This window comes from Corylus avellana, chromosome ca4 (assembly GCF_901000735.1).
Source record: "Corylus avellana chromosome ca4, CavTom2PMs-1.0".
Lineage (NCBI taxonomy): Eukaryota > Viridiplantae > Streptophyta > Magnoliopsida > Fagales > Betulaceae > Corylus > Corylus avellana.
Genome location: NC_081544.1, coordinates 3,271,267 through 3,285,471, shown reverse-complemented (window position 1 = coordinate 3,285,471; position 14,205 = coordinate 3,271,267). Strand labels below are relative to the sequence as shown.

The following is a 14,205-nucleotide window of genomic DNA, read 5'->3' as shown; positions in this document are numbered from 1 at the left end:
AAAGTAACAATATATATAAATATTACAACAATAAATATAAACTACCAACAATATATATATATTCAAACAATATATGTCGTTGTTTTCCATTTTTCCTACTCTCCAAATTGACTGTCTGAAAATTTCAACTTAGCATAATAATATATATATATTAATATATAAATATAATAATATATAAATATTATTAAATAAAATGGAAATATGGTTCCCGTTTCCCGGTTCCGATTCCAGTTTCCCAATAATTTTTGACACCCCTAAAGAAAAGCATTGAAGAGCGTTTTTTTTTTTTTTTTTTGTCTGAAAAGTTGTTTTTTTTTTTTGACATGTTCGCACAAGAGGGGGGAGGGGAATTCAAACTAGTGACCTCCGCTTCATTAAGCGTGGTCTGAAAAGTTGTTCAACTTTCTTCTTTCCCGCGTAGAAACGAAGCCCTAATCCAAATCGCCGTTCATCGGAATCGTTGGTACTCATTGTCTGAAAAAGATCACAAATTTACTATCACTGGGTTGTGGGTTTTTCGATGGCCATTTCTTCGGAGGATACAGCATCAAGGTTGGTTGATCAAAACCTTTTCTTCTTTGTTTCCCTTTATTTGATCTATTGTTTCATTAGGGTTTTTCTGGGTTTATCCGGTAAAGGATTTTTGATTGTGTGGGTGTGGGTGATAATTATGGGTTTTGTGATTGATTAATAAAATAAAAATAAATACACTCTTCCTCTCCAGCCCCACTCCTCCGTAAGACCCGCCATTTTGACCCTTGGAGGCTACATGCATGCTCTGCGTCCAACCCGTCCTGAGTCCACTCGGCCACTCGAACCCTGTCAGACGCCTTGTCTGGACTCTCGACGAGGTGCAACTCTCACTCTCTTTGTTCTACGTCGACTCCTACGAGTGGACTTGGTGGTGCGTCCGCATCGTCCCTCATGTTCCTTTGCAAACCTGTGATCGTTTGATTTGTTTACTTTTTAGCAGTTTGACTAATTATTACTCTAATATGAATCAAAAAAAGGAAATTAATTAATTTTTTTTCTAATTTAATTAATTAGTTAATTAATATTATTAGTTAGATATAGTATTTCTAGGGTTTTCTCTGAAATTAATGTGAAGAAGGTTCATTGATGGTAGATCTAGAATTCCCTATCCTCTAGCCCAAACTCAGTAAAGTTCTCTCTCCGCCCCCCTCCCCCACCCTTGCACTACTGCTTGACGTCAGATCTCCGCCATTGTTGCATTTTTTTGGCTTTTCCTTTTTTGCATTCATTCTTAAAGTTTCGTACATCTTTTTATTGCAGTTGATTGTTGCATTTTTGCTTTGCATTAGTATTGATGTCTCTGCCATTTAGTTCTTGTAGGAAGAGGAAGTCTTGAAGTAGACAAGATGCTACTCTATCAGTTGCTGAGACCCTCGCCAAGTGGGAACAGCGTAATGCCCAGCTGGAGTCCTACAATAATGAGATCAAATCTGTTCGTAAAGCTCCAAGTATTAGGTTGAAGAAGGGATGCATGAAAGGGAAGGGAGGACCCGAAAACTCATCATGTAAATACAGAGGTGTTCGGCAGAGGACATGGGGTAAATGGGTTGCTGAGATTCATGGGCCAAAAGGAAAAAAGATGTGGCTTTGAAGTTTTGAAAATTCTGTTGATGCTGCCTTGTCTTACGACAAAGCTATAAGCCCGCCTCAACTTTCTAAATGATTGTTCAGCGACAACAACCTCATCAAGCATCTGTTTAACAACAACTCGGGAAAATTCTGGTTTTACAAATTACTCCGAAGATATAAGCATGAAGCTTGTTGCTCCCAATTTAAGAAACGAGAATGGGGAAGATAAATGGAGCAGTAATACTCTACATGCTGCAGTTACTGAAGCCTACTGCCACACCAAGTAGTACACAGCAGGCAAAAGAAGCAAATGATGAGTGGTCTTCGGAGGAAATTGACGCTTTCTTGAAAACAAATCCAATCCATGATATTGAATCGGTGTTGGGTCATGATGTTGGCCAGTTTTGGTTCTCTGCCATTGAGAGTATGAATGATACGACAGCAAACGCCTTCTTGAGTTTTTAGACTTCAAATTGCTGACTGAACTGATTCTTTGAGTGTTTTAGATTGGGGAATTGGTTTCATTTTTTGTATAACAATTATACCACTTTAGGGTACATCATTTTCAGTTGTATATATAAGATTATCAAATTTTTGGTTATGCATTTATTGTTGGCTTACTGCTTTGATTTACTGCATATTTCTACCTTGTTTCTTATTTAATTAGTCGTTTAACATTGTTTGTTGTCATCTACTTCTAGGACCTTCCTTGGCCGTAGAATCTATCAAATATTGAGTAATAAACTTAAATTCTTATAAAATATCTTCATAAGTCTTTCTTCTTCTTTTTTTCTTGTATTTTATTAAGTTTAAAGAGTTCGTGTCTTTTAGTTTCTCATTCATCCGAGAGTTACATGAGATTTATTATGTACGCATATATTGAAGTTACATAGGTTTTACTATGTATGTGGCAATTATATTTATATATGTAATATAAATGAGTGAATTGAATTGACCAAAAAACCTGTAAAGAAAAATAGGATCGCTTGCTAGTAGAGCTTAGTCCTAAATGACGTTTGAAATTTCAATCGTTAAAAATCAGTAATATTGTATTAAACAAAAATATATTATTTAACTTTTTTTTCCGTGGGATTTCAGACATAGATGTTATCCATATGTCATTTGTTATGTAGTAATTTTTTTTGCAAAGAGTAGGTGTAAAATTAGTGTTTTTCTTTGTAGTTTTTTGGGGTTAAATTTATCTTTTAGGAAAATAACTTTTATAGAAAGAAAATCACAGAAGCTTTGAAAAAAAAGGAAATACAAAAAAGACCACACCTAGAAAATCCCTGAATATATCGAGGAAGACGTACGTACATAAAAATGTGAATTACTTAATAGTTAATACTTAACTAAAGTTAAGAGAGATAAGGCTAAAAGTTGACTAAAACATACAACGACATAACCCCATTTTACCTGTGAAAATTGATTTCTAAGGCATTTTTTACAATCTTCAATTTTTAATTTATTGGTAGACTTTTACAGTGTTCAATTCGTAAAAGGAATATCTATCTATTGCATCTCTCTCATGCACTCCATTTTTTACTATAGCATACACAACTATATACAAGGGTAGAACAAATAGATTAACGCTAAAAATTCTGACAGCTCTTAACAAAGAACATATCTATTGGAATGTGTCCCTTATCTTTTGGAGATATCTTCTGCTTTTTACCTTTGCTTTGGCTCCCAATGTTTTCCTTCCGGGAAAACCTGATGAGGTTTCAAATTTGTCAATTTTCAGATCAAATGCTTATTTCTGCTAAAAGTATAGATAAGAAAAATAAAAAATAAAAAATAAAAAAAATAATTGAGTAAAATAATCTTCTATCAACCATCTCCTTTAACCTCCCTTCCGCTGATCTCCAAAATTTGTACATTTGTGAATTGAGCAAGTCACCATAGATGGAAAAGGTTAAGTATTATGAAGAACGCATTCACTAAATCTAGCTACTTGTCATGCCATGCAGCAAGAGTATTTAATGAATCAAGTTTTGGGAAATATTATGAAGAACGCATTTGTGTGAGTTTAATATTTTATCCCAAAAAAAGTTAAGCTGTCTACGTTACACTCAAACCCAACCTGTTTTTCAATCAGTTTTAAGTACCAAATTACCAGAACTACAATGTAATAATCACAATACCTGTGCCTCGGCATTAGAGTTCTAGTCTCACTGCGAGATTCCTCCTTCTGAAGTCTCTCAGCAAGATGAAAATCAGAGTGTTCTTGCCTCTCCTCAACAAATCCTAGAGGTAATTCAAACCCGCATAGTGAACACTTGTAATCATTTACCCACAAAAGTAGCTCTCCCTGATTGGATGAAGAAACTGCCTCGTCATCCAGCAAGTTGGCCCTCTTGTTCACTTCATCTAGGCTGTTACATCTAAACTCCACAGAAGATGAATCTGCTTCCAACAACCCAGTCACTGCATTTTGACGAGATTTTGGGTGTGGTGAATTCACCTACACAAAAGGCAAAATCCAAAGAAGAAAAACAAACTCTTAAGTAAATCAACAAGTTAGGAATAAACTAGAAAGCATTGCAATATGAACATCTACATTTTTTTTTTTTTTGGCAAATTATAAACATCTACATGATCTACTTAAAAACTAAGAAATGCCCACTAATTTACATTTTTCAAAATTTAAAATACAAGCCTGAGGGGTTCTAGCAAATCTCTCTCTGCAGGAAAGAGGTTTGACGTTCTAGGGCTGTTCTAAAAGCGTAGGTATACGCTTTGGACAGCTACACATCAGAAGATTTTAACTATTTCATAATCTTATTAAAATTAATCAACTGTGAGTTTCTGCCAACATAAACAGGTCAGAGAATCAGCAAACTATTTTTTTGCTAGAAAGAATGGTTCTTTTTGTTCTCAGTAGTTGGGTGTGTTTGGTTCTTCCAGAATTGATGACTCAGGATCTTTCCACACTGAGTGGTAGATTTCGCAACAAGGGGAATGGCTCCAATATGTTTGTTCTGGGGCTCATGGATGGAGCAGAATCAAAGAACATTTAAAGGAAAAGAACTTTATGAAGCGAGCTTAAGGGACTACTCTTTGTGAAATCTGTCCATGGACTTTGGCTTTCATCCATAACAATAAACATCTTTCAAAACTTGTTGCCAATTTTTTTTTTTTTTTTTTTTTTCTCTTTTTGCTTGGTAAACCCAATGTGTACCCTGCAGGATTAGAATTTGCAACCTGTCGCCCACCATTCCACATTTTAGGTAGGTGGAACTGTGCAAGTGCCATTTGGCTAAAGCCCATTGCCAATTTGTTGACACCTCCAATGCTTAATTGTCCTTCCTTTTCATTAGATGGTTTCTCTTGTATATTTTTGTGTACTTGGGTTTCATCCACTCAGCATTTTCAAAGAGTTCTACTACAATTAAAAAAAAAAGATTCTAGTCTTGGTCAAGATTAGAACCAGTCTTTAAAATTCTCACATACCTTGTTGCTAATAGTGTGCTTGTCTTCCAAATCTGGTAAGTGGCTGCCGTCCAATAAATCTCTATCTTCATAACTACATATCTCATGGCTATCAACAATTGAGCCCAGGGAACTATTATCACTGGTACTTTTCCTATTTGCAACTCCCGATATAAGAAAATCGGTGAGAGTTTTTTGTCTAGTTTCAGATGGAGCACCAACCATGTCTGTATTAAATTGAGACAACCGCAGGCCTGAAATAAGCAATACAACTGCATTGTCATACTCTAAGCCTTACAAGGTGCAAGATTCAATTTTATCATGGTCCCCTCTCCGCCCTATCCCCCCCCCTCCATGGTAAAATGAATAGATACTGTACTTTTCTTTCGTAAAGAAGAATATTAATAGCAAATTCTATGGTACCTATCAGTCTCAAAGACACAGGAAGTTCATCCTTTAGCAGCTTTGAAGCATATTTCAAAATATCCTCACTTGAGCAAATATACTTTTGCAAAGTTACAGCTCTGGTTCTAACCTGTTGTGGCACATAGTAAACACGGATTACTCATTAGTGATTACTAAATGAGGGGCAGGAATAAATTAGAAGAAGAACAAACAAGGCAAAGAAGTAATAAAATTGTCAGAGAGAAAATAGACTACAAGTCAAGCATAAACCACCCTTCTCCACTTCTGAAGAAAAAGTAAATAAATAAAAGGTTGCAAAGGAGCAGGGAAGTTAAGCAGAATTGCTAAAAGAACTACACCAGAAAAAGGTTGCACATCAAATCTTGCAAGTAGGTATTGACTGACTTCATAAAAAGAATCGTAAAGGAGGATCAAAAAATACCTCAAAAGATGCTGTTTTTAGTTTAAGAGTCAATGTTCGCCCCAAAAGACCTTCTTTCTGCATGTCAGAAGAAAGCATCTCCGCAAGATCAGCTGCAAACACAACCTTAAACCTTAACAAGGCTAACTTTTGCGCGGGGGTGGGGGGGGGGAATCCAATTATTTTCAAACACAATTTAGTCAGAAAGTCTTACATATTACCTATACGATGCCCATAATTGATAACAGATCTATAATTTTAAGAAATTTAGCACCTTTAAACACAACTTTAGATGCCAGTCAGCATAATTTTCATGAGGCTGTGACTGAAGGTTTAAGCAAAACCCAAGAAGTTGGAACAAAGAATGCAACTTGGCTGAGTCGAATCAACCCAGCCTTATTCTTAAAAATCTGGAGTCTTGGTTTAAAAATTTTAGATGTGTTTTTTTCTGCTGAAAAATTGGCTGGGCAGAATTCTAGAGTGAGAAATCTCAAACCAAACTAAGCACAATTGACCGCATGTTTTATTACAAAGAAATATTTAAAAATATAATAATTAAGCACAAGACGACTTACATAATTTCTGATGCAGAAATGCCTCATCATCTGTCGCGGAAAATGTTCTCTCATTACTGATACTCTTCCGTAACATGACTTGAGGGGTTTCAGTTTTCCCAAGCCCCAATGCCACAGAGAGGAAAAAATCTGCAATGAATAGACAATGTGGTCATTGTGGTGATATACTAAATAAATAAATTTAAAAAAAAAAAAAAAAAAAAAAAAACAACAACAACAACAATAGATCACAATCAAAAGGGTACAAGATAAGACGGGAAGAACATGTAGAGGATTAAGTAAAAAAGAAAATTATAAATCGAACAACCACTGCTCTTAATTGTTTTGAAGAGTACACTACATAACGAATTCCAAAATAAACAGAGTGAACAATATCTGTTTAAATGAGAACAACCATTGGTCATTGGTCCCCCCCTCCTTTCCCTTCCCCAAAAGGGTAAAAGAAGGCAAAGAAGGAGCATAAACTCTAGTAAAGGGGGAAACGGTACAAAGAGGAAGCAGATCTTTAACTGAGGCAAGGTGCTCTAATCATATAAAATACAGGGTATGCTAAGATGTGAGGGTATAATTCGATAAGATGTGAGAGTATAATTTCTATGTTCTTTCGACAATATAACAGGTACAAAAAAACAACATGTTTATGGTGAATCAAAGAAAACAGTAGAAAGAACCGACCAGTGTTCTAACCTGCTGTAGAACGAGAAAATAATGCACAGAGGAAATCACCCTTTTGCAGCATATCCTCACATGTATTGATTCCAAAAACATCCCTTAAAATATGTTCAGTGACCTTACCAATGCCCCCAATCTGTAAAAAAAGTTTGCCCAAGTGTGTGATAAGAAATGTAAATTAAATTGAGACTTCATAACTACATATAACAAAAGGGGGAAAAAAAAAACTTTCATTCTGCAAGCTCTAACTTTATCAAGTAAATAAATCATGTCCCTCCGCTGAAGTAGATCAATAATTCACAAATATACCTTTCGTATGGGAAGTGAGGATATAAATGTCATGACAGCCAACCGGTCATTTGGTAAGATGAATTGTCCATTTGGCTTATTTATATCTGAACAAACCTGAAAAAACAAATATATGGAGGAAGATTTATATAAAGACGTAACATACATAAGCAATCTTAATCACTTTTGACTTAACTGTGTTAACACTATGCAAAACTAAAGTTAAGAGATACAGCTAAAAGGTGACACAAACACAGATATGTGTAAACCCTCTTTACCTGCAAAAAATTATCTAAAAACATTCAAAAACAAAATAATGGAACATAAGAGAGAGATAAGACAGTTAAGATGTATGTGAACCATCAGTTATTGCAGATGTTAAGCTTGTCCTTGATTTGATTTCCCCTATTTTATGGTTTTACTAACTAGCATACCACCACACTGTGGGCACATAATGTGATTCTGTATTATTCTTAAGAACTCATAACATGGCAGCAATATTCTGCCACCTCCAGAAAGCACATCTTAAACTATATACCCCAAAACCTCATCTTACGATTGAATTTAGGGCTGTTCCTGAAATTTTTCATATATTCTCATTTTTATCTTTCTTCCCCAATAAGCTTCTCATCACAGCTTTTCTTAACCTCCAAACAATTTGATTCTTGACTTCAAAGCAGTCTACTCTATATTTCATAGGCAGGCCTAGTTTTGTGCTATAAGCAATGCATGTAGTTTGACTTGAATACAATGGGAAGCATGCTATCAAAACCATTTTTCCAGCCACCAAAAGTTGAATTCTTCCCTCAAGATGCAAAGAAAAGCCTTCCATCTTTTACACCAAACCTAAAATAAAATATTTTATGGTAGATATACCTAATATCTATTCGTGGCAATGAACTTCCCCATGAAATAAAATGACTTGCCTTATTGCAAAAAATGTGAAGTTCTCTAATAAATTATGCAAACTTCTATTTATTTGCTATATGCCTCAATTTTATTTTTATTTTTATTTTTTTTGTGTTGAAAAGGCATATGGTGGATTCCATGCAGGATACACACACACAGAGAATATCAAGAAAATAGCCAGCAGAACCTTAGCAAGTAAGCGGTTTGGTCCCACTCCAGCACTACACATAAGACCAGTCTCTTCATAAACAGAGGTTCTGAGTTCTTCAGCAATCTTCGCAAAGGCAGAGTACCAAAACAAGAGGTTTAACATTAAAAGCTTGTCACTATTAATGAACGCAATGAAGGTATGTAAAAAATACAAAATCTAGCATGCACAGGCAATAAATCAATTATATGCGCTAACTTACTTCTCCACTGGTAATGCCCCTTTGTTTGCAGACATTAGTTATGTCAAGGTATGCTTCATCCAAACTAGCAGCCATGAAGTTGGGATCATACTTCTGAAAAACTAACAACGAGAAATACAAGCAAAGTAATGATCAGCAATTAACAAACGAGCTGCATCACAAATCTTTCTTGAATTTAGAACATCATACCTTTCCTAGTCAAATCACTGTAATAAGTATACTTCTTAAAATCTACGGGAACAAAAATTAACTCCGGACATAATTTACGTGCAATGAAACCAGGCATTGCAGCACGAACCCCAAATCTCCGTGCCTGCAGGGTGATCAGATCAGGTTTAACGAAAAACTTGCTGAAGCAAAGCGAAGATAAAGGCAATCAAAATTTTAAAAGGGGATTGGCAAGTCAATCCAAAGACCGAAAACATCAAAACTAACAAAGAAGTATACATGAAATAGCCATAATTTCATTAATGACCTCCTTTAAAGATTTCAGTAAGCATCCCAAACCTCATAATTGGCGGTGGAGATCATAGACATGCCACCAACGGCCATTGGCTTGCCCTTTAACATTGGGTTACTTAATGTCTCAACAGCAGCATAAAAAGCATCCATATCTACGTGCAGCCAAATCCTCGTCAAGTCACGTGTAGCTTCTAGCTCTAAAATTCTCCTATCAGCCACCTGCAAATAGGATAAACCACAAACCAGAAACTGAATGCCCACATAGCCAACATAGGCGGGAAAAATGGGGATGCTTGAAATGAATTCTGCACACTACTCTGTAATCAGAGCACAAAAAGGGACAGTTCTGATTTGTAATAAAGTCAGCACTCATGGCAATTGTAATTTACAACCAAAAAGATTTAATCTATCCATAAATAGGTTTCATACATCATTAATAAAAACATGGCAAAGCCTAAGATCATGTCTTACTACATCACAAACAAAATATGTGAAAATACCGTCCGATTGTTAGATATATCGGCTGCCGTGAGCATCGCGCATTGAGCACGCATGCTCTCGAGTTTCCGCCTCGTAAAGGCCTCCTTGCGTTCCTCATTCTCGAAATACTTAGATCCTTTGCTCATCTCATACACTATTCTTTGCACTCTCTCTTTGTCCACCCCATCCATACCTAAAATCCTCACAAAATAACACATCACATATTTAAAAGAAAAAAAAAAGTACACAAAAACCAATAATTCCAAGATATAATTGAATTCGTTTCATAAGAAAATCAAACCAACGGCAACGATGAAAAATGGTTAGTCAATTTAATAGACATATAATAGAAGGATAAAAGTAGCAAAAAAGAAAGGGAAATTGGAAGGACGGAAACGTGCCTGCTTTAGCGTTGGTGAAGACAGTGTGGTACGACTGCCATGGCTGAGGCGTGTCGCCTGATGTGCTTTCGCTCTTCTCCATCCCCCTCTTTTTTTCTCTCCCTCGCTTCAAATGCTTGTTCAAGAAGATTGAAGAGGAAGAGTGTGAGGCGGAGAGCGCCAAATATTGGGACGAAAGGAGAGGATTGACACGTGCTTTCCAAAAAAAAAGAGGTTAAATATAAAATTACTAATCAAATTTTTATGGTCAATTTTTTTTTTTTTTTTCAAAATATATATATATTGTTTTTTTGTTTTTTTTTTTGGGAGGGGCATACGTTCAAATATTGTTAATATATTATTCTCAATTAATATTACTTGGGTGGAAATTTTTTGGAAGCACAATTGAAACATAGGCCATCTTATGCTTCAACAAGTATTTGGAATGTAAAGGGTCGTCTAAGGAAGGGCTAGTGTGACCACTGACCACTGACCACTGACCACCTCCTTCAAAGTCAAACATAGGCAAACTCCTTCAAATTTTTTTACTAAATAGAACAATCATGAAGTTATGGTAATATGATTGATGATTTGAAGACTTTACTAAATAGTTTCCATTTATGGCATGTGCAACACGTCCAACGAGAAGGTGATATGGCAACTCATTGCTTGAAAAAAAACGTCATAGCAAATATGGATGTAACAACATCATGGTGTTATTCATGATATTGTAATCTCATAGAAAACAGGTCCTTTTCAATCCATTTAGGACTGAGAGTATTCAATCAAAGGCTTAAGATTTCTTAAATCTTAAGGCCTCAAATGGGACATATGTCACACTACTAAATTAATAATTATTTATAGTTTTAAAAAAAAAATAGTAATAAGGGGTGGCTAGCTACCCCATTTTTTACCTAGGGGGTGGCCGAGCCGGCCAATCTAGGGTAGCAGAAGCCACCCCCTAGGGCAAAAATGAGGTGGCCAACCACCCTAGATCATTTTTTTTTTTTTTAATGCTTTGGCCATTGAGGGTGGCCGAACCACCTCCAAGGGCCATGGGGTGGCTTCGGCCACCCCAGACTAGCCCCTAGTGGTGACTGGCCACCCCCTAGGGGAAAAATGGGGTCGCATTTTTTTTTTCTCCCTCGCTTCAAACGCTTGTTCGAGAAGATTGAAGAGTGTGAGGCGAAGAGCGCCAAATATTGGGACGAAAGGAGAGGATTGACACGTGCTTTCCAAAAAAAGATAAAAATTAAATATAAAATTACTAATCAAATTTTTATGTTCAAATAACTAATCAACCGTCCATGCGCCTCTCCATCACCTTTTACGATCTGTACTCTTCCATCCTTGTGCCTTCGCCCTCGAGCGTGTACCACACGCGCCGCCATGACGTGCATGGGAAACACGCGCCTCTGCCATTGATACTTGTTGCCTTTTTTTTTTTCTTTTCATAAGTATTGAAAAGCAATTGATTGTTGCCTTTTTGCATTAATTCTTAAAGTCTAATATACCTTTTATTGCAATTGATTATTGCCTTTTTGCTTTGCATAAGCATTGAACAATCTGTGTGTAGAATTTTGCAAAGATCCAGGTGCTAACACGATGTTCTTGCAAGAAGAGGAAGTAGAGAAGTAGAGAAGACCGAACTCTATCGATTGCTGAGACTCTCGCCAAGTGGGAAGAGTGTAATGCCCAACTGGAGGCTTACAATAATGAGATCAAATCAATTCGTAAAGCTCCAAAAATTGGGTCGAAGAAGAGATGCATGAAAGGAAAGGGAGGACCCAAAAACTCATCATGTAAATACAGAGATGTAAGGTAGAGGACATGGGGTAAATGGGTTGCTGAGATTCGTGAGCCAACGGAAAAAAGGTTGTGGCTTAGCAGTTTTGGAAATGCTGTTGATGCTGTCTTGTCTTATGATAAAGCTGCAAAAGCACTGTACAGTTCTCGTGCCCGCCTCAACTTTCCAGATGCTTGTTCAGCAACAACCCCATCAAGCATCAGTTTAACAGCAACTCCGGCAAACTATGGTGGCACAAATTACAAAGAAGATATAAGCATGAAACTTGTTACCCCCAATTTAAGAAACAAGGATGGGAAAGATGAATGGAGCAGTAATACTCTACATGTTTTAGAAACTGAAGCGGCTGTTGCTGCTGCCACACCAAGTTGTTCGTAGCAGACAAAAGAAGCAAAGGATGAGTGGTGTAACATTGAACAATAATCAAGCGGTTTTTAGGATTTGGAGCAAGAGTATTGAATGAATGATATGTGGTCTTTGGAGGAAATTGACGGTCTCTTGGAAAGAAATCCAATTCATGTTATTGAATCGGTATTGGGTCATGATGCTGGCTATCTTTCGTTCTCTACTGTTGAGAGTATGAATGATATGACAACATGCACCTTCCTGAGATTTTAGATTTGAGTAAATATATAAGTTAGATAGGCAAGTAGCTAGAGTATGAAAAACGTTATGCCGACTCCAAAAACTTGTTTATCACAATTTATACAGAATTAATACTATGAAGCAATAAACAATTCAATCACCCAAAATATATAAAGCAATAAAGAGGCAGACACACATATTTTGGTTACGAAGAGGAAAACTTTTAGAAACCGATCTAAAAGTAAAACCTCTCCAGAGCAGCCAAACCCAGAAAATCACTATCAAAAGATTATCCAGGGATTATAGACACTAGGAACACTTACAACCCTTTGCAAGACCTTGGCTCTGTAAGATCAACAAGCCTACAACTCGTTTTCTTGCTCACAATCTTCTTCAACGTGATTCTCCTTTACCGGACCCTTCCGATGGACTTCTCAACTGTAGATTTATCAAAAGAATAACTAAAACTCTAAGAGATTCAATTTAATGCTCACCACATATGATTTTTCTTAGCACAGCCTCCGACGAACTCTCTGGGATGAAAAATTCGTCAATCTCTCTGCTATAATGATGTATATATACCCCCGACAAAACCCTAGACCTAACCAACTTAAAATCACGTTTTTGGGCCTAAAACTTACAGGGTGTCTGGACAGGTTAATGGGCTGTCCAGACAGGGCCTTGCGGAGCAAAAATAGAGTTTCTGAAAATGCGGTTCAGACCCAGGAAAGGCATGTCCGGACAGGGCATGCAATGGGTGAAACAGCATTTTGGAAATGTTGTCCAGCCTTGATCAACTGCTCCTATCGATGAGCGTTTGTGGTCCGATTGAGCTGAAATTTTGCAGGGATGTTCATAACACATGAATCTATATTATGAACGGTAAAGATTGGATTCTGAGCATTCTATATTAGTGTTTGAGCCCATAAACAGTAGCCTATGTATTTTGAAACTGAATTAAGCCAACACAAAAACTAACAAACTCCCCCTTTGGCAATTCAGTGACAAAACCAAAATGCCGAGCTAATCCCATCATTTCCCCATATTTACTCCTCCTTTTTGTCACAGAATGACAAAAGGTCTTCATGTTTCCTGAAACACTTCACAAAATACATTAAGGCATATGTGGAACAAGAAGACATAAATAAAACTCATGATAAAAAAAATGACGTATAATGCATGATCATAAATAAACATCAGCAAAACCCCCCCTCAATATATGACTCAATTAACAAGAAGAAACTGGAAATCCAAAACATGTTTCTCCCCCTTAAAAGTCAAATGAACACACATGACATACACATCAATGACTCATATATTACATAATGAATATCCCAAACATGCTTCAAATATGCAAAATATACATAAGACTAGAAATGACAAGAAACTCATATTGCTTAACCCAAGCCAAGAAAATGTTCAATTCAACCCATGCTTGTGTGATGTGTGTGTAAGTCATCCAAAGAGAAAAAATTTCAACTTACAAAATGAGGAGAAAGTTTCACCACCATAAGATTTTGACAAGTATATCAAATCAAAAGTCAAACCTTATCATACTAGGGCCTAGCCACTCTCATCCTATACATTTTTCTTTGTAACACATTTTGCACAAGTTTGACACAGTGAAATAAATTCCTTTTGGAATATGATTTTTTTATTTTATTTGTTTTACTATCTTGATTATTTTTTTTCTTTCAGAAAGTGTCCTTAAACTTTTGGTGCTTTTCACAAAAGAGAAAGCATGAATTTTTAAGCCCTAGGTTCAACTAGCATATGG

General features: G+C 36.3%; 1 protein-coding gene and 1 pseudogene across 1 annotated transcript; one reads left to right on the top strand and one right to left on the bottom strand.

Moving 5' to 3' along the window:
- Positions 1-520: 520 nt before the first annotated feature.
- LOC132177266 (putative dehydration-responsive element-binding protein 2H) lies at positions 521-1,889 on the top strand (annotated as a pseudogene).
- A 1,123-nt stretch (positions 1,890-3,012) lies between these two features.
- LOC132176902 (DNA polymerase kappa-like) lies at positions 3,013-10,176 on the bottom strand. Its single transcript, XM_059589064.1, has 14 exons — positions 10,058-10,176; positions 9,677-9,849; positions 9,222-9,395; positions 8,904-9,027; positions 8,715-8,815; positions 8,492-8,578; positions 7,417-7,512; positions 7,123-7,243; positions 6,436-6,564; positions 5,882-5,973; positions 5,458-5,569; positions 5,056-5,288; positions 3,747-4,066; positions 3,013-3,315 (listed from the first exon to the last, which is right to left on the bottom strand). The coding sequence occupies exons 1-14, from the start codon at positions 10,137-10,139 to the stop codon at positions 3,195-3,197; spliced, it is 1,965 nt and encodes a 654-aa protein (XP_059445047.1). The 5' UTR covers positions 10,140-10,176; the 3' UTR covers positions 3,013-3,194.
- Between the last annotated feature and the right edge of the window lie 4,029 nt (positions 10,177-14,205).